We start from the raw sequence: 24,869 nt of genomic DNA, 5'->3' as shown, positions 1-24,869 counted from the left end.
AAGAAAGAAAGAAAGAAAGAAAGAAAGAAAGAAAGAAAACTCTATTCTGAACGAACTTACACTTCAATTTAAAAACATTTTGTGAAGGATTCCATAGGCTTCACCAGATTGGTCAAAGGGTCCATGATACATAACAATTATTAAGAGTCCTTATTCTAGGGACAATTAGGTAGTACAATGGATAAAAAAGCAGGCCTGGAGATGGGAAGTCCTAGGTTCAAATCTGACCTCAGACACTTCCTAGATGAGTGACCCTGGGCAAGTCACTTGACCCAAACTGCTTGCTAGCTCTTACCACTCTTCTACTTTTGAGTTAGAAATCATCTCAATGGCTAACAAATCCAACCATATCCTATAAAGAAACCCCTTTAGGACATTCCTGACAAATAAATGTCTAACTTTGCCTTAAAAAATGTCTACTGATGGATCACCCATTACATCTTCAGGGTACTAAATTCCACTTTTGGACAGCTGTAATTCTTAGGAATTTTCCCCTCTGACATCCATCCTAAATCTGCTTCTTTACTACCTCTTTTTTGTTCTTGGCCCAATCTTCTGAGGCCAGACAGAGTTACGACCTATCCCACCCCACCTCCATATCCAAGCTAAATATGTCCAGTTCTTCCAGTGTTCATCACAATGATTCAGGATAGCTAGAAATTGGTTAAATTCTGTTCATTAAGATTTTTGTAGTTAGATTTCTTCATTGATCCATAAGTAGTGGTCTTGTGGTGTACTACCACTCCTCTAGCCCAATTCTGAGAGGTTTTCACCTGGTTGGCTACATGAAAGCAGCATTTTTAGGTAACTGAGGTTGTTAACTACTGGGATGTGGGAGGGATACGGAGGGAGTGATTGTTCCATCTGTGAAATCCTTGAACTTTGGAGTACTGAAGGATGCTTTGACCAAGGAAGGGGTATGTTAAATATCCCATTGTAGAGGTCAATGTCAAAAAAAGGCAAAAAAATTAAGTAGTTTTAATGTTTGAAGGATAAATAAGCTTTCAATCTCTGAAAGCTGGCATAGCCTCCCTGAAAGATGCTGTATGTATGGGTGCTATTGTCTCTACATCTTATCTGGTATCTCCAAGAGGAGAGAGGGATTGAGAAAGGAAGACATAGAGACAGGGATACAGAGAGATACAGAGACAGAGAGACAAAACCAATTGGAAGGCTGCCAGCAATTAAGCAAGAAGTTGGCAGACACCAGATGGGCAGGATGATGGAGGCAGACCTAATGATGATGATGGGATTGTCATTATTGGGAGAGGAAACTGACAGCTCTGCAATTTTTTTCTCCCTCTCTTTTTCAGATTTACTAAATAAATAAATGAAAAAGGGAAGATAGCTTGGTGAATGGTAGCAATTAGTATCTTCTCTTCTAAGGTATACATTCAGCATTATTATGGACCAGGTTTAAGCAATTCTGGCTTTCTTCCCTGATGATAGTGATTATGGTGTAATGACTATTACTAATAATACCAGATATTTATGTGATGCTTTAAAACTAAGATCTTGGCAACTGGTGCTCTCACTTCCTGGCAAATAGAGAGAGAAGAAATGGAAATAGTGTCAGATTTTATATTCTTGGGCTCAAAGATTATTGCAGATTCTGAGTGACTGCAACCATGAAATTAAAAGACCATTGCTGGGGCAGCCAGGTAGCTCAGTGGAATGAAAGTCAGGCCTAGAGTCGGGAGGTCCTAGGTTCAAATCCGACCTCAGACACTTCCCAGCTGTGTGACCCTGGGCAAGTCACTTGACCCCTATTGCCCACCCTTACCACTCTTCCACCTAGGAGCCAATACACAGAAGTTAAGGGTTTAAAAAAAGAAGACCATTGCTCCTTGGAAGGAAAGCTAAGGCAAATCTGGACAGCATACTAAAAGCAAAGGTATCACCTTGCTGGCAAAGGTCTATACAGTCAAAGCTACAGTTTTTCCAGTAGCAATGTATGATTGAGAGTCAGTGCCTTTGAATTTTAGTGTTGGAGAAGATTTTGGAGAGTCCGTTGCATAGCAAGGAAATGGAATAAGCCGATTCTCAATGAAATTAATTCAGACTATTCACTACGAGTTTAAATACTGAAGCTGAAGTTAAATACTTGGGCCACTTAATGAAAAGACGGGTCTCATTGGAAAAGATCCTGATTGTCAGGAAAGGTTGAAGGCAAAATGAAAAGGGAATGGCGGAAGATGAGATGGAGAAATAGTGTCATAGAAGCAATGGAGATAAGCTTGGACAGACTTCAGGAGAGAGTGAAGGATAAAAGGGCCTGGCGGGCTATCATGCTTGGGCTCACAAAGTGTTGGACAAGCCTGAACAACAATGACAAAATAATAGAGACAAGTAAGGATAATACATTCGTAGCCTACTTTCCCCACAACAACCTGCGTAATAAATAAACATCAAAGAAACCAACATAGCAAAGATTAACATCATTGTACAAATCTTAAAATCAAGAAAAATAAGGCCTGGGAAACTGACTTTATCCAGGCTTTTTAAGAAGCCAATATCTGGGAAGGAACTTGTAGGAATTTAGAAATGGAAGCAAAGGTATGCTGGAGCCAACTGGAACTGGCTCGTGAGAGCCAATTGCTAAGTTTTCAGTGTGAGCAAATATATTCCAAAACTCAGCAAATGTCACAAGTCATGGCTTGAGTTGTTGTTTTGTTTTCTTTTGTTTTACCATCTAGTTCTTAAAAAGTGATAGAGAAATGTTAACAATATAGATTAAACCTAAAAGTGTGTCATGGGCACATTTTTCACCCCAATAGCTGTTGGTTAAATTTTTACAAGCTCCTTTCTGGATGGAAGGGACCACGGAACACAGAACGTCAGAGCTAGACAATAGCAGAGCTAGGATTTAGAATTGTGGAATACCAGAACTTGGGAGGAACCTTGGAATAGAAAAGATTAAAACTGGGAAAGACTTTAGAATAAAGAATATTATAGCCAGGAAGGACCTTAGCCCATGGATTGTCAAACCTGGAGGCAACTTTAGACTATAAAATGTCAATGAAAGTACTTTAGAAAAAAAGAGTGTCATAGAACCATAGAATCTGAGAGTTGAAAAGGACATCAGCAATGATCTAGTTCAGTGATGGCCAAACTATAGCCCGCCTGGGCCAGATGCGGCCCCCTGAAATGTTCTCTCCAGCCCCTCAACATTATTCCTAATCTGACAAATACAATGAGTAGGATACAATACAATGAAACTTCCAAAGAGTTGCCTTAGGAACAGACTGACAGGTGAGCATTTCCTTTCCTTTGGCCCCCTCTTTAAAAAGTTTGCCCATCACTGCTCTAGTTCATTTCATATATGCAAGGAAAAGCCCCTATAATGCAGGCAGTGAATGGTCAAATTTTGAACATGAACTGTTAGAACACAGGCTATTATAGTTAGAAGGGACCATTCAATTTTCCTCTTTCTGTACCATCCTCCCCTCCAGTTTTTCAAAGAAAACTGAGACTTGACTTATTTAATCATAATCTATTGTTAAATATTAGTTATATCAGTACATATTATGATATTAATGACAATAACAATCATAGCATTTATATATTTAAGTCTCACAAAGCACTTTAATGATATTCTCATATTTTTATTGCCATAACAACCCTAGAAGTAGGTGCTATTATCTCAATTTTACAGATGAGGAAATTGAGGCAGAGAATAATTGACTAGTCCAGGGTTGCCCAGCTAGTAAGTTTCTGCTACTAGATTTGAGTGGAAATCTTCCTCGATTCTAGATACAAGGATCTTTTCACTGTCCCACCAAGCTACCTCAAGTCCAGCCTCCTAATTTTACTGATACAAATGATGCCCAGAGAGATTAAACATCTTTTCTAAAGTCACACATCTACACAGTGTCAGAGGCAGAATTTGAATCTTGTTTTTAGTAACTCAAGTCCTGGGCTCTCTTACTTCCTTTTGTGGTTCTAACTTCCAACATCAATGCAAGCAAAACATAGCACAACTTCCATTTTGTGACATCCCTGAAATGTCTGATGCAGATTGAAGGTGAGATTGGAGAAACAGAGAAAGAGCAGATGAGATTGGATAGGAGACAGCGAGGACAAGACAATTTTGTGAAGTGGCCTGATACAGGACAGGCAGTCATGGAGACCAGCGATGAAGAGAAATGGAAAGTGAAGATGAGCTTTGCCCATCTTGACTGAAGATGGTAGAAGCCCATAGATCTAAATTAGGAAGAAGGCAATGATGAGGGAAAAATCTCCCTTGGCTCTCAAGAGTCAAAGAAGAAAAGTAGGTTCTGATCTGCAGTCTCAGCAGGTGGTTGTAGCTGAAATATATTTTCAGATAGCAGCTCTCATCATGCAAGTTCGTTTCTCGTGTTTTCAGTTCTTGCTGGTGGCTCTCCTCTTTTGTGTTTGTTCCTTCATCAAAGCTTTTTGACTCCCATTCATTGCTTGGTACAATAGCCATAGGATGTCTCTTCAGCCACTGGTCACTATTTTTTTTTGCTTCCCAACTAATCTGCATCACTGAGATCTCTAGACTCTAAGACCTAGCACCCCCAGAATCCTACTGGTTTCCTTCACTTTCAGATTCTGAGTCTCGTTACTGGCTGCAAACTGGCAAAGGAGTAGGCTAAATGAATTAACCAGGTTTCAAAAGACAAGGCAGACTTTTCCCAATGAAATCACAGATCCACAGAAAACTGGCTTGACTTTGGAAGTTCATGTGAATTCTAGACTTTAAGTGCCTGTTTTGTGTTTAAAAATAATAATAACAATAATGACTCATTAAAGAATAATTTAATAATAACAAAATATATTGTGTACATGTTTCTTTAAAGTTTGCAAAATGTCTTAGATATATTATGTCAAGTAACCAGTAAAAACTTTTGAAACATCTTTTTAAAGATAAAGAAATTGAGGCAAACAGAAATTAAATCCCTTGCTCAGGGTCACACAACCAGTAAGTTTCTGAGGTCAGATTTGAATTCAGATCTTCCTCATTCCATGGCCGGTTCCTCTATCAACTGTGCCACCAGCTTCCAAGGATGAAAGATCTTCTGAGTGCATATGCAGCGTTATGTCCATAACAAGCATTTACTAAGTGCCTACTATGTGCCAGGCAATGTGCTAAACAATATGGATACAAACAACAGCAGCAACTCAGAGGCTTCTCAAAGAACTGACAGCCCAGTGAAGAAAACATATCAATACAAAGTTTGTATTAGATGCATACAGAGTAGCTAAAAGGTGAGCACTGAGGGGAGGCACCAGAACTAGAGAAGGCACAATAGGCTTCCTGCAAAAGGTGGGATCTGAGCTTAGTCTTCAAGGAAATCAAGGAAATTGAGATAAAGAGGAAGAACATGGTAGCCAGGGTGCATGGAGGTATTAAGATGGGAGAAGGAGTGTTGTGAGCAAAGAAGAACAAGCTCTAGTTGCTATTTTTTTAAGAAAATTGATAAAATAGAGAACAAGCAGAGTTGGCCAACAATGATGGTGAAGTCCTCAAATCTATGTCAATATGAAGACAGGATGAAGGAAATGAAAATGTTTTTACCTTAGAGAAGAGAAGGATAAGAAAGCACATCAAAGCTGTATTCAAATATTTGAAAGATTTTCATATGGAAAAGAAATCAAACTCGTCCTGTTTGTCCCCCAAAGGCAGCGCTAGATATAATGGATGGAAATAATAGACAAATTTAGACTTGCTGTTGAAGGTGGGAAATCTTTATAATTTGAGCTATACAAAGGTAGAGCAAACAGCTACAGAAAGTCATGGATGGATTCCTCTTCACAGGAAGTCTCACCTCTGGACAAGTCATCTAATCTGCAAAGGCCTCAAGTTCTTCACCTATAAAATGAGGGCTTGATCACCTTTAAGTTTATTTCCAAATCTAAGTTCATGAATTTATGATCCAATGACCACTCACTAACCAAAGTGGAGAAACACTCAGTCAGATATAGATTGAGCCTGGTGTCCGCTAAGGGCCCTCAAAACCCAATGATTCTGTTTGTGACTGAATAATCCACTTTTTATTTTGTCCACAGAAATGATCATTGTTGTTGTTGGGATGTATCTCACCCCAGTTTTTCTGTGCCACTCAAAATGGTTTCTGGGTTATATCTTCCCAATATTTGCTTATATTTATTTGAGAATAGGAATTGGGTTTTTTGTTGTCTCCTCTTCACTCCCCACCCCCAATTTATGCTCTCCAAGTAGCAACAATGATGGTGACAATGACAACAATGACAGTAACACATTCTAGAGTAGGTTGCATGGCATATTCAAGTATGACTAGCAACTCTGGTGTGAGAGCTTGCTGAGCCCTTGTCAGGGCTGTTCATTCACTTTGGTGTCCACTTTCATTCCATTCTCAATTGGGACTCCAAAAAGCTGTAGCATGTGTAGTAACCACCCCCTGGGAAAACCATCTCAACCTATGGGCTCAACCTGTTTGAGGGTAACTGATAGTCCTCAAACTTGTTGATGGATTAAGGAGAATGTCTACCTCAAGCTTGTGAAGATTTCCTCCTGTAGAATGGGTGGATGAGAACCATTTGCTCCAAGAGCCCTGAAGCTGGTGGAAGTAGCCATTGTGGAGCCCTTAAAGCTTGATCAGGTATCATAGATACCAGGATCATCCTCTTCATCTTGGATCATCTCCAATCACCCTGACTTTTGTCTTGCCACTGGACTTTTGAACAAATATAGTTATGGATAGTCTGGATTTCTAGGGTTAGTTGGAGATAGGGAATTTTGAGAGAAACCCTGGGAAAGGATTCTGGGTAGAAAGGAATTGTGGGTCTACAACTGGAAATAACTGAACTTCACTTCCTTCTTGGATTTTGACCAAACTGGAGGGAGGTTTTGTCTCTGCCTACAATTCCCATCAAGCTGAAGGAGGAATTTTGTTCTAAGAGATTTCCACCCTGCTGTCTTCTATGTTACACCCTGGAAAGTCAGGATTTTCATGGAGAAAATCTTTGACATCCAGGTAGAGGGTTTGATTGTAGGAAACTAATTTCCCTGAGACCAATCTTCATCTGACAGTGATCCATCTACCAGAATTCCTATTGGCTAAGGTAATTCAGTTTTCGACCTATAACTTTGAGTTACTTAGTATGGCAGCCAAACCCAGAGGTTTTTTCCTCTTTCTTTCCTGTTAATTATTGGCATTAAGTTAGATTAAGTCAGATAGCATTGGGAGGTTTCTTAGATAACATAGGAAGGGTTAAGCAGGACCTATATAAGAAAAGGAAGACTCTCCTTTCCTAGGAGACTTAGAAAGTTGGGTGGAGTTAGTTTGGATAGTTTACCTATCAGTTCCTTTTATTCTTTTTTTTAAATAAACTTCATTTTTCATAAGTCAAAGGTTTTGTGCTTCACTGGTCCTGGGAAGTTCCTAGGTGGAGTGTAACATCTAACATCCTTCTAGGACTCTTCTATAATGCACTTTGATGACAGGAACAGAGAATGAGGTGGATGACTTTATGCAGCCCAGCCTCACTGAAATCATCCAACTCACCAGCAAGGCATCACCCTAGTGATGTCATTGGTCCCCTTCAAAAATGGCGGATAAACAATAATGACAACCATCTTATTCTGGCCCCCCAAAGGGTCAACCATTGTATCCTCCATCATTTTGTATGGTTCATGACACTTGTTCCTCCCATATAATCAAATGAGATGTTTGTAAAATGTTTAGCATAAGCATATAGTGGGCACTTACTGAATTCCTGCTTCTTTCCTTTTCCCTGCCCAGCCCCCATTACTGAAGTGAAGTGAGAGGTATTTGCATCATCACTGAGAACTGGAGTTCTACCACCAATTTTCCAGCTCCACATGGAGCTAATTCACAGACTCTGCAAGTTATCTTTCAGGCTTAACAAGCAACTTTCTTTTGAGATTCATTCAGTGGCTACTCCAGGCATTTTGGAATTTCACTTTAGTGAATTCTAATGAATGTTTATTTTAGAACTTAAGGAATGGAATACCAAATGCTGGGGAGGAGGATGGGCATTATCATCTTTTCAGCTGTTTTTCTCACCCCTACTTACTAATCTCATCATGTTGGTTACTCTTAGGGTGTGCTTTAGTGCATATATTTCAACAGAAAACCCTTAAAGGGAAGTCTGAGCTCAGCTGTGTGGCTGCTGTTGCTACATACTCCGGATTCTTGCCCATCAAAGAGGCAGAGGGACAAAAGGAGATTTGGTTTTCCTGGGCTCTGGGATCTCTGCCATTTCCCCAGGGATGGAAGGGTGAGAAGGCTGTTGTTCAGAGACTGCAGACTTCAGCCAGTGAAGTCCTACTGTAGCCCTGCACTGCCCTGTTAGAAATTAGAATGAAGCAATCATTGGGTCATAATTATGATGCAAAATTCTGAGCTAAGAGAGACTTTAGAAGCCACATCTAATTCAGCCCCTTTATTTTATAGATAAGGAAGCTGATCCTCAGAGAGAGGAAGTTACTTGTCCAAGGTGACTTAGTAAACAAGAGCAACCCTAGCCTCTGGCTCCTACTGTAGCTAAACAGAACAAGTCTAATCCTTTTTCCATTCTGGTTGCAAATCTCCCATGATTTCTTTTTAACCACATGGCCTCTTATGTGAGAGCATCAAAGCTAGGAAGAATCCTGGGTTAACAACAGTAAAAATTCACATTTAAATGTGGCTTACTGGGTGCCAAGCACTCTGCTCTGGCCTTTATGATTACTATCTCATTTGATCCTCTCAATAATCCCGGAATGCAGGGGCAATTAGGATCTTTTTTTTTTAACATATGAGGGAAATGGGGCAGAAAAGAGATGAATGATTTGCCCCAGGTCACACAGCTAGTGTTTGAAGCATGATTTGAACTCAGATCTTTCTGAATCTAGGTCAAGTGCTCTATCCCAGTGATGGGCACAGGCCAGATGTGGCCCCCTGAAATGTTCTATCCTGGCCAAGGACATTATTCCTAATCTGATGAATACAATGAATAGGATACCATACAGTGAAACTTCATAAGAGTTGCCTTAGAAACAGACTGACAGATGAGCATTTCCTTTCCTTGGGCCCCCTCTTTAAAAAGTTTGCCCATCACAGCTCTATCTATTGTATCACTTAGCTGCCTCGCTGCTGAAGGAGAACCCAGAGAAGAAAATTTATAAGGAAATAAACCATAAGAGAAAATGAACTAGGTGAATTGCCTTGGATCCTACAACCAGACTAAAGTATTTTTTTTTTTGCAATCCTACAATTACTCCAGGCAGAGTCAGCCTCATTTACAAAGCCTGCATTCTTTTGGAAAATGTGGAATAGAATCCAGAGAGCAAATAATAAAGAAAGAATCTTCTTTTTTTCTCACTTTATATCTCTACCCCACATTTGGCACTTCATGCTACAATGGGTTCTATTTTTTGTCCCTTGTCTACTGTTTTGAGGCTTTGGCTCCCCAGAGACACAGTAAGCTCCTTGAGGGCAGAGACCAAGTCATCCACTGCTTTTCATCCCCCTTAATTATCCCCCTTAATTTATCCCCCTTAAAGTAGTCCCTTTTCCAGGTTACATCCAACTTACACTATATGTAGCTTGCTTTCACATGGGTTCATGTTATCTTACACCAAAAGACTATGAGATCCCTGAGGGTAGGGACTGTCTTTTCCCTTCTCCCTTCCTTTGTATCCCCAGCACAGTGCCTGGCATATATTGGATTCCTACTAAATGTTTACTGATTGACTTTGTATCTCCTAGAATAAAGGTGTCAAACATACTGCCAGCAACACTCCCTAATGGAGTCTAAATCAATTTAAGATGGCCTTGTGAATTAGTTTTAAAGTAATTAAAAACTTCATAAAATATGGATATTACATTTTTAAAACTTTCAATGTGTAACCCACAGGGATCTTTGTGTTTTAGTGGCCTCAATTTCTATTGGATTTTTTTAAATCCTTACCTTCCATCTTAGAATCAATACTGTGCATTGGTTCCAAGGGAGAAGAGTGGTAAGGGCTAGGCAAGGGGGTTAAGTGACTTGCCCAGGGTCACACAGCTAGGAAGTATTTAAGGCTGGATTTGAACCTAGGACCTCCCCTCTCTAGACCCAGCTCTAAATCCACTGAGCTACCTAGCTTCCCCCTTTTAATTTATTTTTAACACCACTGCCCAAAACTGAAGTCTATGAGAATGGATATATATTTTTTTCTTATCTTTGTATTTGTCTCAGCTTCTGGCATGGTGTTCTGCAAACATTAGGTACCTGATAAGTGCTTGCTATTTTAGCAACCATTCATGGAAATGAATAAAATTAAATATCTAATTTTTCATAGCTATAATGAACAAATGTTAGAGATAATTTTATAGACGTGATCCCTCACACTTCTAGGGGCTTATAATCAGTTTCACTTTGTGTAAAATTTGTTGAAACAAATGATCAGCTTAATGTGTGTCAAGCACTGTGCCAACTACTTAAGGCAGAAATTATTTTTAAAAATTGAGATAGTACCTTCTCTCAAAAAAGTAACTTTCTAATGGAAGAGACAATATGGACAGGAAGGGCTGCAGAGCAGGAGATATAAAGTCAGTGGTCCTTAGGATTTATCAGATGGGAAGATGGAGAAGCATCTTATTTAGTGCCATTTTTATTATTAAGACAATTTGCCAGCCCCAAAACTAGTGGAGAGATTTTTCCCCTTTTGGTGGGTCCAAAATAACTGATTTAGTTGATAAGAAAGAGATCTATAGCATCTGAACAGGTAGTCACCAGGTAGGATCTCCACATGTAGTATTCCCTTGAATTATGACTGATGGTTGAAATAGGATTGTTGTTGATTTAGCTGGAGATCAAGTTCCCATCCCAATCAATATCACAGGATCTTGGAAAACAATTTGGAATTCTACAAATAAATTGTTCAAGAAATTTTCCAGCAGACTTCTCCAATATAAGGACCAGGCTAATAACTTTTCAAGCAGATAGCCTTTTGAAAAGTCAAAGAGTAGTTTTTGGTCCCTTTGAACCTCCTCCTCCCTGAGATAAACATCCCCAATTCTTTCAATCACTGGCATCATCATGAGTTGTTTTCCTTTGGATATCTTTCAGATCTGAAAGCAATCAATCCACATTTCTTAAGAACCTACCATGTGCCAACTAATGGGTACACAAAGACAAAAATGAAATTGCCCTCGCCCTCAAGGAGAATTAAATATTACAATAATATTTCAACAACATCTGGACAGCCAGAACTCCCAGAAACTCAGAGCTAGAGGGAACCTCTGAGACCATCTAGTCCAATCCAAAGGTGATTGTGAGTATCATCTAACCACCAACGGTCATGCAGCCTCTTCTCAAATACCTCAAGGGAGGAGGAACCATACTTTCTTGGGGAAACCTTTCAGCATCAGCTTTCATTTTATGTCAGGTTCTGAAAAAGATGACATTAGAGCAAACTGATTTGTAAGAGTTGAAGGCCATTCAGGAAAAACCTCTTACCTTCAAACAGAGAACTTAAATCTGGATATTTTCCTCCTCGTGCAAATCCATCATCTGGGGAAGGAGGTTGGAAGTGAGAAGTATGAAAGGGAATTCTTTGTTCTCTTTACCTAGTTGGAGTTGATTCTTTGGTTAATATTACTTAAGTATCCCTACTTAGTACCTCACTAGCCAATTAACTCTCCTTTGTCCACCAAATTTTGTTGAATCAACATAAGCTTGAACTAGGTGGAGGAGCTGTAAAACCACTTAGTGAATTCACGCCCTCAGAAACACAATCAGCCAGGAATCTGTGAACAGTTTTGATGAGTATTCACCCCTCCAGAAGGTGAGAACTGTCTCCCACAAACACTGACCCCTGGGCAGTGCTAGACAATTCTGGAGATAAGAAGCCACTATAAAAGGCCCTGAATTTCTGAGGCTAGCAAAGTCGACTCCAAGAAGGAAGTCAGCTTCAAGAAGAAAGTTGACTCTAGGAAGAAAGTCAGCCTCAGGAATCACCTTAGGCTGGAGTCATTGTCTTGACCTGCCTCTTGGAGGGAGCTTGGGTGAGTGGATAGCTGGCTTTCCCTTCTTGTCTTCTGGAGAGAGTTTAATTTTGATTGAAGGTCAATAAAGTCCTGTCTGAGTAGAGCACCAGAGCAATATTTAATTAGATAAGTTAATGTCTTCTCTACCCTTTTGTATTTCTTTACCTTCACTCTTTCCACCTCTTTTGCAAATAAGCTATTAAAGGTCATTTCAACTTTTAGCAATAATACTTTGAATTGGAGACTACCATATTATTTATAATTTTCATATATGTTAGTCAACCATTAAAATGTAATTCTTACAGAAGAGAAAATTATTTGGGTAAAAGCACCAATGTATACCCAGGAAGGAAATATGATATTTATAATGCACTACTGTCCCAGAGTTTTTTGGCCAGGGTTGCTTTTCTTATACCACATCTCAGGTAAAACAAAAATAAGACCATCTTGAGAAAAAAATTTTTTTTCAAGATGGAAAATACACCCTCCTTCCTTCTGCTTTTGAGCTGGTTGTTCTATAGATTTGTGGTTATTGGGGCTGAGGACAAAGAGAAAAGGAAAAGAGACTGAGCCAAGACCTTTTGACTCAATTCTAGCCCAAGCCTAATGCCCTGGCACTGATAAGTCCCCAGTCCATTAAGGTCCTTGTCACTCTTTCTCTGACTATTCGCTTTTCTCTTGGCTGTCTGTGATGAATAAGTATTAAGTCCTTCATTGTCTAACCCTCTGAAAATGTGAAGGGTTATGGCAATTCCAAAGACTGACTTGGTGGTTAATTTCTTCTGTTTCGGGGGTTCATGAAACAAGAGGCAGTTGTAACCCACTGGGGGATAGAAATTGTTTTCACTCAAAGAGGACACCACTTTGTCTTTCCTTTTTTTCTCCCCTCCTTGGCAATAGCTGAAGCTTGTGTGTCTCCAGACAAGGGCATCTGTGTGTCTTGTGACCCCTTGTTCAGCTACTGGCTCTGAGCTCCCTGTGCGGTTACACAGAAATCCAGACGTGGTCCAGAGCCCTGAATCAGATGGGTCAATTGGACACTAGCTACTGAAGTGCTAAAGATTTTGAAGAGCATGTGGAGTATTTTTGTCAGGCTGTGAGTCATAGAGCACTTCAATCTGAAGGATTGAAAACTATCATAACCCAGAGGCCAATGGAGAGTTGTTTCAATAGACAGGAGCAGGCTATAGCACACTGTAGACAAGGAGATTTCAAGATGGTCTGAAGTCCAAGATCATAAAATTAAGTACTTAACGCTAAAGGGATTGTTGAGGTTATCAAATATACTCCCTTTATTTTACAGATGAGGAAAACGATGAGAGAATTTAGGTGATTTCTTCAAGGTCAGAGGGGTAGTAAATAACAGACTGAGCTTCTCCTGTTTTCTTCTTTCAAAATCCATTATTAAACACCAAACTCAGTGTTTCCCCTCCTTAATATGATAGCTTTCCAACTTACCAAATATGTGCATAAATAGAAAAAATAAACAAACAAAATATGTAACCTCTGTGGTCCCTGGTTGCTCTGAATTTATTACTCTATATCCTATGATTGATGTGGCAAGAGGACTGATTGATGAATGGCTTATATGCTCATAAAGAGTTGGAGAAGGCCAGAAATATCTGCAGAGCATTGAGAGGATCTTCTGTGACAGCTTCATGAAAGGAGATAGACCAGCTTAGATCCACTTTAGAGGGGGCAGGGACAGCCAAATCAGTGGGATTAGAGGTCAATTTGCCTATTAGATAGATAGATACATAGATACATAGACAGACAGATAGATAGACAGATAAGACAGATGGACAGATAAATAGACAGATGAACAGATAGATAAATGGATAGATAGATAGATAGATAGATAGATAGATAGATAGATAGATAGATAGATAGACAGNACAGACACAGATAGATAGATAGATAGATAGATAGATAGATAGATAGATAGATAGATAGATAGACAGACATAGATAGATAGATAGATAGTTAGATAGATACATAGATAGATACATAGATAGATACATAGATAGATACATAGATAGATACATAGATAGATACATAGATAGATGGGGAGAGAGAAAGAGAGAGAAAACCAATTAGATAGATAGATAGATAGATAGATAGATAGATAGATAGATAGATAGATAGATAGACATAGATAGATAGATAGATAGATAGATAGATAGATAGATAGATGGATAGGTACATAGATACATAGATAGATGGAAAGATAAGACAGATGGACAGATTGATAGGTAAATGGATAGACAGACAGACAGAGAGAAACAATCAGATAGACTGACAGACAGATAGATAGACAGACAGACAGACAGACAGATAGACAGACAGACAGATAGATAGATAGATAGATAGATAGATAGATAGATAGATCGATCTTTGGCTCTTTCTTGCTCCCAAGCAGAATTTACTTTGGGAAATCTCTTACTCTACCTAGCTTATGTATAGCTCACCATATTAACCATCCCCATCAACATCCTTTATATATGAATTAATTAAATGAATACAGGGTCTCTCATAGTTCCTATGGCCTTGGAACCAGAATGGTCACAGGGTCATATATTGAGGCCTAGAAGGGAACTTAGAAACACTAAATCCAATCTCTACAGAGAGGTTTAGTGACTAGCTTGGTATCACACAGCTAATAAGTGTTTAATGCTATATCCAAACCCAAGTCTTCCTGGCTCCAAATCTAATTTCCAATTCATCAGGTCAGTTTGGTGAAAAGTCTCAAAACCTTCCTATGTGAAACTTCCTAAAAGAACCCAGGATGGGGCAGCTAGATGACTCAGTGGATAGAGAGCCAGACCTGGAGACAGGGAAGTCCTGGGTTCAGATCTAGCCTCAGATACTTCCTAGCTGCATGACCTTGAGCAAGTCACTTAACCCCCATTGCCTAGCACTTACCACTCTTCTGCCTTGGAACAATGCTTAGTATTGATTCTAACATGAAAATAAGAATTTAAAAAATAAAATCTCAGGATATAGAGTTAGGAGAAGGGAGGATATTAATTCATGTCAAACCAGCAAGCATTTGTTAATTGGCTACTGCAAAGCACTGTCTGGGTACTACATGCTGAGAATACCAAATCAAGCTAAACAGTCCCTGTCTTCAAGTAGGTTATGTTATACTGGACCTGGGAGGGGAGACATTATCTCTGACTCCAAAGATCTGATGGAATCTGATCTAATTTGCTGGGAACCAGAGAACAGAATGGAGAATAATGGGGGGGAGGGAAGCGATTCAAAGAAACAGATTAAGGTTCAGTGTAAAGAAAAACTCCCAAACATGGAAGCTATCCATAGTGGAACAAAAAGGCTGCCTGGGCAGGTCAGAAGTCCCCTTTCTCTGAAGGACTTCAAGGAGATGATGGATTATTGTGGCTGTTGTAAAAGAGACTTCTGTTCATACAATTAAATTTAATTCTGTGAGCATTTATCTGTGATATCTGTGAACACCTATTATGTGCAAGTGACTGTGTTAATACTGAAGATACCAAGAAAAAAGTCATTTATAAAAGGAAAAATTAAAAACATCCCTTACTCTCAAGGACCTTACATTCTCCTAGAGAATACAATGTTTAGGTAGATAAATAAATGCAAACCGTAAACAGAATAGGATAAAGATTGAGTGGAGAATACCAAGAGGGGTGGGAAATTAGGAAACATAGGAGGTGACCCCAGAATTGTGTTTTGTCACAGAGCAGAGGGGAGAAAGGAGTGCAAGCCAAATACAGAGGGAAGAGAACCTTCTAGTATAAAGGTTTGGCAGTAAGAAATGGCATAGTAGGAGGGCAGATGAGCTAACATCCCAGTTAGGCTAGAGCAGAGATTATAGGTAGTAAGTTATAGGTAGTAAGACTCCTGAGGTCAAAAGGATACAGGTTGGTTGTCATCGTGTAGTCTCAGTCATGTCTGACTTTTAATGACCCCATTAAGGGTTCTCTTGGCAGAGATATTGGAGTGGTTCATCATTTCTTTCTCCGGGTCATTTGACAGATGAGAAAATGGAGGCAAACAGGGATAAGTAACTTGCCCAGAGTTACACAGCTAGGAAGTGAGTAAGGCCAGATTTGAACTCAGGAAGAAAGGTCTTTCTACTGCAGCAAGCCATTTAACCCTATTTGTCACATAGCTGGTAAGTGTCTGAGGCTGGATTTGAACTCAGGAAGATGAGTCTTCCTGACTTTAGACCTGGCACTCTGTCCACTGTGCAGGGACAGGTTAGGCAGGATTCTACATGCTAGTTGAAGGAATTGGTGTTTTATCATAGAGGCAGTAGGCACAATAGGTCCCCTTGCTCTCTTGACCCTGTTAGGATGAGAGGAAATATGTTGAGGTGGATCTGTTAGGATTATGGGTTGGGCAGCCATGTGGAAAAGGAACTGGAAAGGAGAAAAGCTGGGAGCAAGCAGAGAGACCAGTTTTCAGGTCTGAGTTGGGTTTGGTGGCCCTTGGTGACTCTTCCAACACTGAAATTCAGTGAATCTTTGGTGATTATGTGGAAGGAAATCTTTGAACTCAGCCATGCGCTACATAGCTAGGGATGTACCAGAACCAGCTCAAAATGGCTCCTTAAGAAATGATTGTTAAATTTTCAGCAAGGTGGTACAGAGTGGATATAGATCAGGCTCTTCAGTCAAGAAGACCTGAATTCAAAGCTGACTTTAGATACTTACTAGTTAGGAGACCCTGGGAAAATGACTCAACTTCTTTTATCCCTTTGTCTCAGTTTTCTCAACCATAAAATGGGATAATAACAGCTCCTATTGCACAGGGCTGTTGTGAGAATCAAATAAGATAACATTTGTAATGCATCTAGCACAGTGCCTGGCACATAGTAGGTGCTACACAGATGCTTAATCTCTTTCCTTTCTACAGTGTGAGCATTTACACCTGAGAAATCAAACCTACAGAACAAGACTTGATTATTTTTTTTATCTAAACTTAAGAAAGTGATGGAGAAAATATCAATAGTGCATATTAAACTGTTCTCATATATTATATACATTTAAGCATATACATATATTTAAAGAGAAGGTTGTTAAACATTTACTAGAACACCCCTGCTGGCAGTCTCAAAAATGGTTTGTTGTAATCTACTAACCACTGACATTTTTATAGTGCTTTAGAGTTTACAAAGTACTTTCACAACAACCTCAGTGCTTAAGATTTTATGGGCAATGGCAAGCCCATTTTATAGTTGAGGAATCCGGAGGATTTGGGTTAAAGCAACTCTGACCCTAATTCTGTGTCGGAGAGAAGTTAGGTGAGTTATTCAAGCTCACTCAGCTCTTAAGTGTCAGAGCTAAGAGGCAAAACTAGTTCCTAAAGGAAGACCCGTTGACCTGGGATTCATGAGTCTTTAGAGGCTCTTCTCAAGTCCATCATTAACCATTTGCAAGACTTGGACTCATCAATTTACTCCTCCTGACCTCAGTTTTCTTCTGTCATGAGGGTTGGACTCTATCATCATTTATTCAATTGTCTTGCACTGACCCAAAGATCCTGGGAAACAATGGACCGATTTTTTGGTTCCTCTTTTCAAAATTGAGCTCCTTGAGAGCAAACAATAATTTTTTTATATCCATGCTCAGTATTTAACTAAGCACTTTACATAGTAAAGTGAACATGTAAGAAATTATTTTTAATTCATTTATTCATGGAGATAAAAACACGTCAAAGCTCCCTTCATCCCCACTTTGCAGTCATCATCACATGAACAGTGCCACAAGGATGGAAGCATTCCATACCATCACTGAGTCAGAGTTCTAGGGCCAGAAAGGGCCTCAGAAGCCATCTATTCCAATTGCATCATTTTACAGATTAGGAAACTGAGGACTACAAAGATGGAGGAACTTGTTCAAGCTCACACAGGTAGCAAGCTACAAAGCTGGGATTTTTTTACTGAGGTTCTCCAACCACATTACAAATTTTTCCATATTCAAACCCTTCCTTAACATTAGATCCTTACGTGGCCCCCTTCAGATTGTCTTTCTTTTAGAGCTGTGGAAAATGAGTTGTAGGAGAGCTCAGTGACTTCTGACCTATAAGGAATAATGGTTTGTACTCTAAGATGAGAGTAGGGAACTTTTATTTTTACGAAGGGCTTTTCATGTACTTTAAAAAAATAATTGAAAACTTCACACAAGTCAAATCAACGTGTAGCTCACTATTTCTTTACTTAGTCATTTTTTTGAGAAAAGGAAAAATGGAAAATGTTCAACAAATCCCCTTTGAAATAAAAAGCAGAACATAAAACTTTTTACCCCCATTAAAAAGAGAAAACCCCATGAAAATATTCCTCGGGGCAATCTGCTTCTTCTAAAAATGCTGCCCTAAAACAATAATCCATTTATATGTTAAAATATGTGTATGTGTGCTGATATGTATATATACATATATAGGCATATATTAAACCACTACTGGGCAAAGCACACCATGCTAGGCACTGAAGGAAAAATAAACTTTAATTAAGAAATAAGCTCTCCCTGTCTCATAGGAGGTTAAGACAGAAACCCAGTGTTCAAATGGTTTTGTGATCTCTCTTCAAAGGAGGGACTTCCTCCAACATTACAGATCAGAATCTCCCCACCCAAGGCACTCATACTTAATACCTCTTGTCCATTTTCTCCTAACTTTTCCTAGGGAAGGAACATAATTCTATATAAAGATCAATAACTCAGGAATAAGAGGATTCAGGTTCGAATCCCACCTTTGATGGTTACTGGAACAAATCTCTTTACCTCCGTGGGTCTCAATTTCTTCCACTCCAAAATGATCAGAATGGACTAAATGGCCTCTGAGGCTCACTCCACATGGAGATTCATGGCCCTTGGATCCCACAAGCCCCTCTCCCATTTCTCCCTCTTTTTCACTCTTTGAATGGTCCATTTTAGCTAAGTTCATACAGGCACATCACCAGCAGTCCATCCCCTTGGATAGGTATTCTTTGCTCACATCATTGTTGTTCAATCATTTCATTTGCTTCTGACTCTTCATGCCTCCATTTGGGCTTTTCTTGGCAAAGATACTAGCAGGGTTTACCATTTCCTTCTCCGGTTCATTTTATAAATGAGGAAACTGAGGCAAACTGGGTTAAGCAATTTGCCCAGGGTCCTATAACAAATAAGTGTCTTGGGCAAGATTTGAACTCAGGAAGATGAGTCTTACCAGAGCAGTCCATGAAACAAAGAACATGCACATACATCATGATGCCAAATAATCCCATGAGAATTACACGGAAAGATACAAACAAAATACCATGTGATGATGGAGAGATGAAAAAAATCATCATGAAAGAGAATGAGGGGAACAAGGAAGTCTCTGAAATAGTCTTGGAAGGATGCAAACTGGGAAACGGTGTGAAGAAAGCTGCAGAGGCAGGAAAACATGGCACACGTCTATGGAGCGGCGAGGGGTCTACATTAGCTGGCGTGTAGGGTATGAGATGAGCAGGATGAGGAATCTAGAAAGGTCGGGTGCCGCGAGGCTCTGAAGGTCCTGCAATGCTCAGGAAAGGAACTGAAATTGATAGGGAGGACACTGAATTTGGAGTCACAGGACTTTGGGTAAAATTCTAGCTTTGCCATTGCTTGCTAGCTGTGCAACCATAAGCAAATCACTCCCCCCTCTTTGGGACAAAGTTTATTCCTCTTTCAATGAACATGTTGGAGTTAGATGACCTTCTGTTCTGTAATGTGCAATCCTGCTCTATTGAGTAAGCAAGGTCCAAAGAACTAACTCCAATTTTCCATATGGGGAAACAGAGACAGACAGAAGGCAAATAACATGCCCAGAATAGTAATCTATTGCCCTGTGATCTAGTTACCCCATTGCCCCTCGAGGATCACTGCTTTTGTTGTTATAGGTATCTTTTCCATTGATATAGGTCACAGTCCCTCTTTTTTTTACCATTTAAATTTTTTTTAATTAATTCACAATCCCTTTAGATGGAACTAATAATGGCCCTGCTCTGGGTAAGAACCTGCTTACAAGAGGCAAGTAGATGGCCCAAGGCTTAAGAGCAATGGACTTGGAGTCAGGAAGATCTGAGTCTAAATGCTCCTTTGATACTTATTGGCTGTGTATTCTTTGGCAAGTTATTTAACTTCAGTTTCTTCATCTGAAAAATAGGGATCATAACAGCACCTTCCCTATGGGTTGACATGAACATCCAATGGAATCACATAGGTGCCACTCTGTGTAGACATTAAGACTCTGTGTAATGATTACCTTTGTTATCTCTTACTAATTGTCGTTCCGTCCTCAAGACAACTCTGGGAAAACTCTGCTCCTAGTTTATGAACACCTCGCCAGACTGATCAGGGAACTAACTCTCGCACATATAACTTAGATGATGGTCTCCAAGCATTGCTACGATGCCCCCCCACCAGCACCAGATCTATCAGTTAACTTGGCAATGAAGTTCTTGGCACTTAAATGGTCTGGCCTCAGCATCACTGAATTGAAGAGTTAGAAGGAGCTGTCTGACACATTTCTCTAAAAGAATCCCTGCTAATGCAAGTCTGGTGTGGACATCCAGCCTTTTTCTGAAGGTTTATATGAAGGCTATCTTTTGCCAAGAGGGGAAACCTCTGGAGTCAACCCGTAGAGCAGTGATTCCCAAAGTGGGTGCCACCGCCCCCTAGTGGGTGCTGCAGCGATCCAAGGGGGGCAGTGATGGCCACAGGTGCATTTCTGAGATCAATAAATAGTTTCATAATTTCAAAGTTCAATGTTTCTAATTTACACTTTAATATATTTTTCAAAAAAAGGTAGAAAATTATACATTTATTTTTCCTATTAATTGCTATTAACATTTAAAAAAATTAAGTTCCAGGGTTGCTAAGTAATATTTTTTCTGGAAAGGGGGCAGTAGGACAAAAAAGTTTGGGAATCACTGCCATAGAGCTTTTGGACAGCTCTCCTTGTTCAGCTTTATTTTTTTATGTCACCCCCCAAATTTGTGTCTTCAAATTTTCTAGTCCTGCCCTTTGGGACCAAACAGACCGAGTCAAATCTCCTTCCTCTGATGATTCTTCCGAATAGCCTTCTCTTCTCAGTTCTTTCAGCAAGTCTTCATGTATTTTGCTTCTGTTTTTCTATCCTCAGTGCCTAGCCCAGTGCCTGGTACATTGTCAGCCCTTATTTCTTGTTGATTGATATAGAATGAGCTCAAGGTTCCTTGTCCTTTTGGATGCGTCTCTTGAGATAAACAGACAGACACATCGCCTACCCAGACCTATGAGGAGAGCTTTCCAATCTTCAGATTATTTGTCAGCATGTCTGCTGGAATAACTTTTGGGAACCACAATGAGCCAGCAGGGAGGCGGGATTTCAGGGCTGCCTGGAGGCAACAGAGAGATGCAGTCCATGACCTTGATGTCATCAGCACTGGGTTCTAACTTACTCTTTTAACTATCCACGGACGATGCTGAACAAAGCAGTCCTTCCAGTGCCACCAGAGGTATTCCACTTGGCAGGGGTTTAAGGGATGGAGCATTCTGATGAGCAACAACAGGGATTTAGGAAGAAAGAACTGGATTAGTCTCTGAGGCCAAATACTATTGGCACTCAGAGTCCTTCTATTTGAGCAGAGGGATTTGGGTAGTGGGGTCAGGGAGAAGCGATGCTTCTTGTGGCATCCAAAAACTCTCTGAAGAAAAAAGGAATTTTAACCCTCTTTGGAGCCTCCCTCTAACAACCCATACTTGACTCTCTGAAGCATCCAGTCCATTTAATATTCATGAACAATCCCGAGCCAAAGCCTAGGGCTGAAGGTCATTTAAAGCTCTGGGGGTGAATTCTGTGGCTGTCTCCCATATTTGGAAACCAGGGGAATAGGACTCTAGTTTTTCTACCCAAGCAAGAATAAACAATCTACTTCTATAGCTTCTCTCAAATCTATTCCCTTATCTTCACCCACAGTCACCACCTTAGATCAGAGACTTGTCCCCACATGCTTTATTACTGCAATAGCAGCCCAATTTTTCTCTTTGCCTTAAGTCACCCCTCACTCCAATTCATGCTCCTACACCAAGTGAATTGATTTTTGTAAAGAACAACTTGGACTCTGTCACTTCCTAACTCAATGAACTGGCTCAAACCTACCATTTTTAGCCATTTTGGATTGTTTCCTCTTTACAAACTCTAACGTCCAGCCAGATTTCCCTTCCTCCCGGTCCTTTTATTTACTACTCTGACTTTCATCTTGGGCCTTTGACACTGCTTCCCCCATCCCTCCTCCCCTCTGCCTCTTAAAATCTCGAGTTTCCTTCCAGAATCATTTCAGGTGTCATCGTCTATAGAAAAGCCTTCCTTTTCCCCCTGACTACTAGCATTGTTCCCTAATATTCCCTTTGTCTTATATTTCAGAGATCTGGTATTGTTTTGGTTTTTATTGCTTCAAAATATGGCACGCCTTGGTCCCACTGCCTGAGAAACAGGACCCTTACATTTTACACCTTCCTCAGGATGCTCTAAGATGCTAAGAGGGTTGGGGAAACTCTTCTGAGTCTTTGACTTGAGCCCCTGCCAAGGGTACTCTATCATTTAAGAGTCACTGGGGCTAGAATCTCTAGTTTAGTTGCATTAAGCCACTTAATTTTGGATTTGATTTTACAAAGAAATATTTACTTCAGAGCTATGGCAAAAGGAAACATTCAAACCTTTTCCCCAGTGCCTTGGATACAACGCTCATCTCTGGAGATGGAAAAGGGATTAGGCTCACAGATGAAAACTCGGGCTAAAGTGGCCTTACAAGTCAACCACAGTTTTAGAATTCTAAGATACCAACTCATTTTACAGAAGACAAAAAAGAATGAAGTATAGAAGTGTAAACACACACACACACACACACACACACAGACACACACACACACACACACACACATGCTGAATCGGAATATCTTCTGACACTAAATCTGGTAAGTGTTGGCCAAGAGTCAGAAATATCTGAACTCAAATTTAGCTTTAAGGGCTTACTAGCTGTGTGACCCTGGGTAGGTCATGTGAACTGCCTGCCTCATTTTCCTCATCTGTAATAAGTCATTGTAAGGATCAATTGAGATAATATATAAAAAGCACTTAGCACAGTATATGGCACAAATTAGAAGCTTAATAAGTGCTTCTTTGGTTCTTTATTTCCTTTTTTCCTTCATTCCTTCCTTCCTTCCTTCCTTCCTTTCTGCCTTCCTTCCTTCCTTCCTTCCTTCCTTCCTTCCTTCCTTCCTTCCTTTTTCCTTTCTTCCTTCTCATCAAAAACATTTTTATTTTAATGTTCTGTCTTAGAGCAATTTATGTTGGTATTTTATCTCCCTACCAAGCTGTGAGGTCAGTGAGGGCAAGAAATATGTGTCAAGCTTTAAGTCTTTCAAAATCACTAATCTAGTACTACTTAGTTTTTAAAAATAAATGTTTGCTGATGGACCAATTGCACTTATCACGGTTTAATGTTCACATCCATGACTGTTGGAGTATGTTGCTTACCTGCTCAGAAAAATGTCTGGCCTAGTATAAAATACAAACTTTTTGTTTGGCATTTAAAGCTCTTCATGACTGGTCACTAGTCTTCCTTTCCAGACTTATTGCATAATATTCCCCTCCGTCACTCTCTAGTCCAGCCAGACTGGCTTACTTGTTTCCCACCCATGACATATCATCTCCTGTCCCTACCCTTGACCTGGGCTATCTCCACGCCTAGGATAGTCTCCTTCCTCACCTCTGCCACCTGGAATCTAAAGTCTTCTTCAAGTATGGTTTAAGTGCTATCTCCTACATGAGATTTTCCTGACCCTGCCCTGACCTCTACTTATCAGTGCCTCCTCCCTAGTCATACCACCTTGCTTTTATCTAATATTTAATTAAAAGTGGGCATTGGGTTCTTCCTGGTATAATGGAGGCTCCTCAATAGAAAAAATGTTTTCATTTTTGTCTTTTATTCCTAGGATCTGTCACATAGAAGATACTTAAAAAATGCTTTTTCATTGATTTATTGATTGATTGATTAATTTGCTCTTCTCATATAGGAGGCAATCCTCAGCCATGGAGGCTGAAACCTCAATTTCCCTATTACTGGCAGTGGCTTTTCTTTTACCAATCTGGCCTTCAGAAGTGGCCTCAATCTTTTTCTTCTCTAAAAAGTATATTTCGTGTCTGTAGCTATACATTGCTGCTTTTAAAACTATATATACATATACATACCTTTATGTTCATATATATACATACACACACATATATATGTGCATATATATATGTATATATTGTTGAAGGGATTTCATTCTGTTTTCTCACAGGAGTGATTGGAGCAGATGTGAAAGGGTATAATCTGCCCTGTGAAAACCAGCCAATTACGTCTCGGTTGGCTGTGATCTGTGGAACATCTTCTTGTCACATGGGGGTAAGTGAGAACCCAAGAACTCACACTTGTGTTCTCTCTCTCTCTCTCTCTCTCTCTCTCTCTCTCTCTCTCTCTCTCCTCTCTCTTTCTGTCTCTCTCTCTTTCTGTCTCTTTCTGTCTCTCTGTCTCTCTCTCTCTGTCTCTCTCTTTCTGTCTCTCTCTTTCTGTTTCTCTCTCTCTGTCTCTTTCTGTCTCTCTTTCTGTCTCTCTGTCTCTCTGTTTCTCTGTCTCTGTCTCTGTCTCTGTCTCTGTCTCTCTCTCCCTCTCTTTCTTTCTCTCCACCTGTCTCCCTACCCCTCTCTCTCTGTCTCTCTACCTCTCCCCTTCCTGTATCTCTCTCTATGTGTCTCTCTCTTCCTCTATCTGTCTCCTCTGTCTCCCTCCTTCTGTGTCTTTTTCACACTTTGTCTCTCTCCTCTCTTTCTGTCTCACTCTTTCTCTCTCATTCCCCTGTCTCTCTTTCTCTACTC

At 40.0% G+C, this 24,869-nt stretch overlaps 1 protein-coding gene across 1 annotated transcript in view; it reads left to right on the top strand.

Moving 5' to 3' along the window:
* Window positions 1–24,869, top strand: part of FGGY (FGGY carbohydrate kinase domain containing) — a 572,506-nt gene that overhangs the window by 362,155 nt on the left and 185,482 nt on the right. Inside the window, exon 8 of the mRNA XM_044673617.1 lies at window positions 24,296–24,399. Within this exon, the coding sequence (XP_044529552.1) occupies window positions 24,296–24,399 (104 nt within the window). The remainder of the gene's footprint in view (window positions 1–24,295; window positions 24,400–24,869) is intronic.

The sequence above is a fragment of the Gracilinanus agilis genome, chromosome 4, assembly GCF_016433145.1.
Source record: "Gracilinanus agilis isolate LMUSP501 chromosome 4, AgileGrace, whole genome shotgun sequence".
Taxonomy (NCBI): Eukaryota; Metazoa; Chordata; class Mammalia; order Didelphimorphia; family Didelphidae; genus Gracilinanus; species Gracilinanus agilis.
The sequence above is the reverse complement of the archived record's forward strand: the minus strand, read 5'-3'. Positions and strand labels throughout refer to the sequence as shown.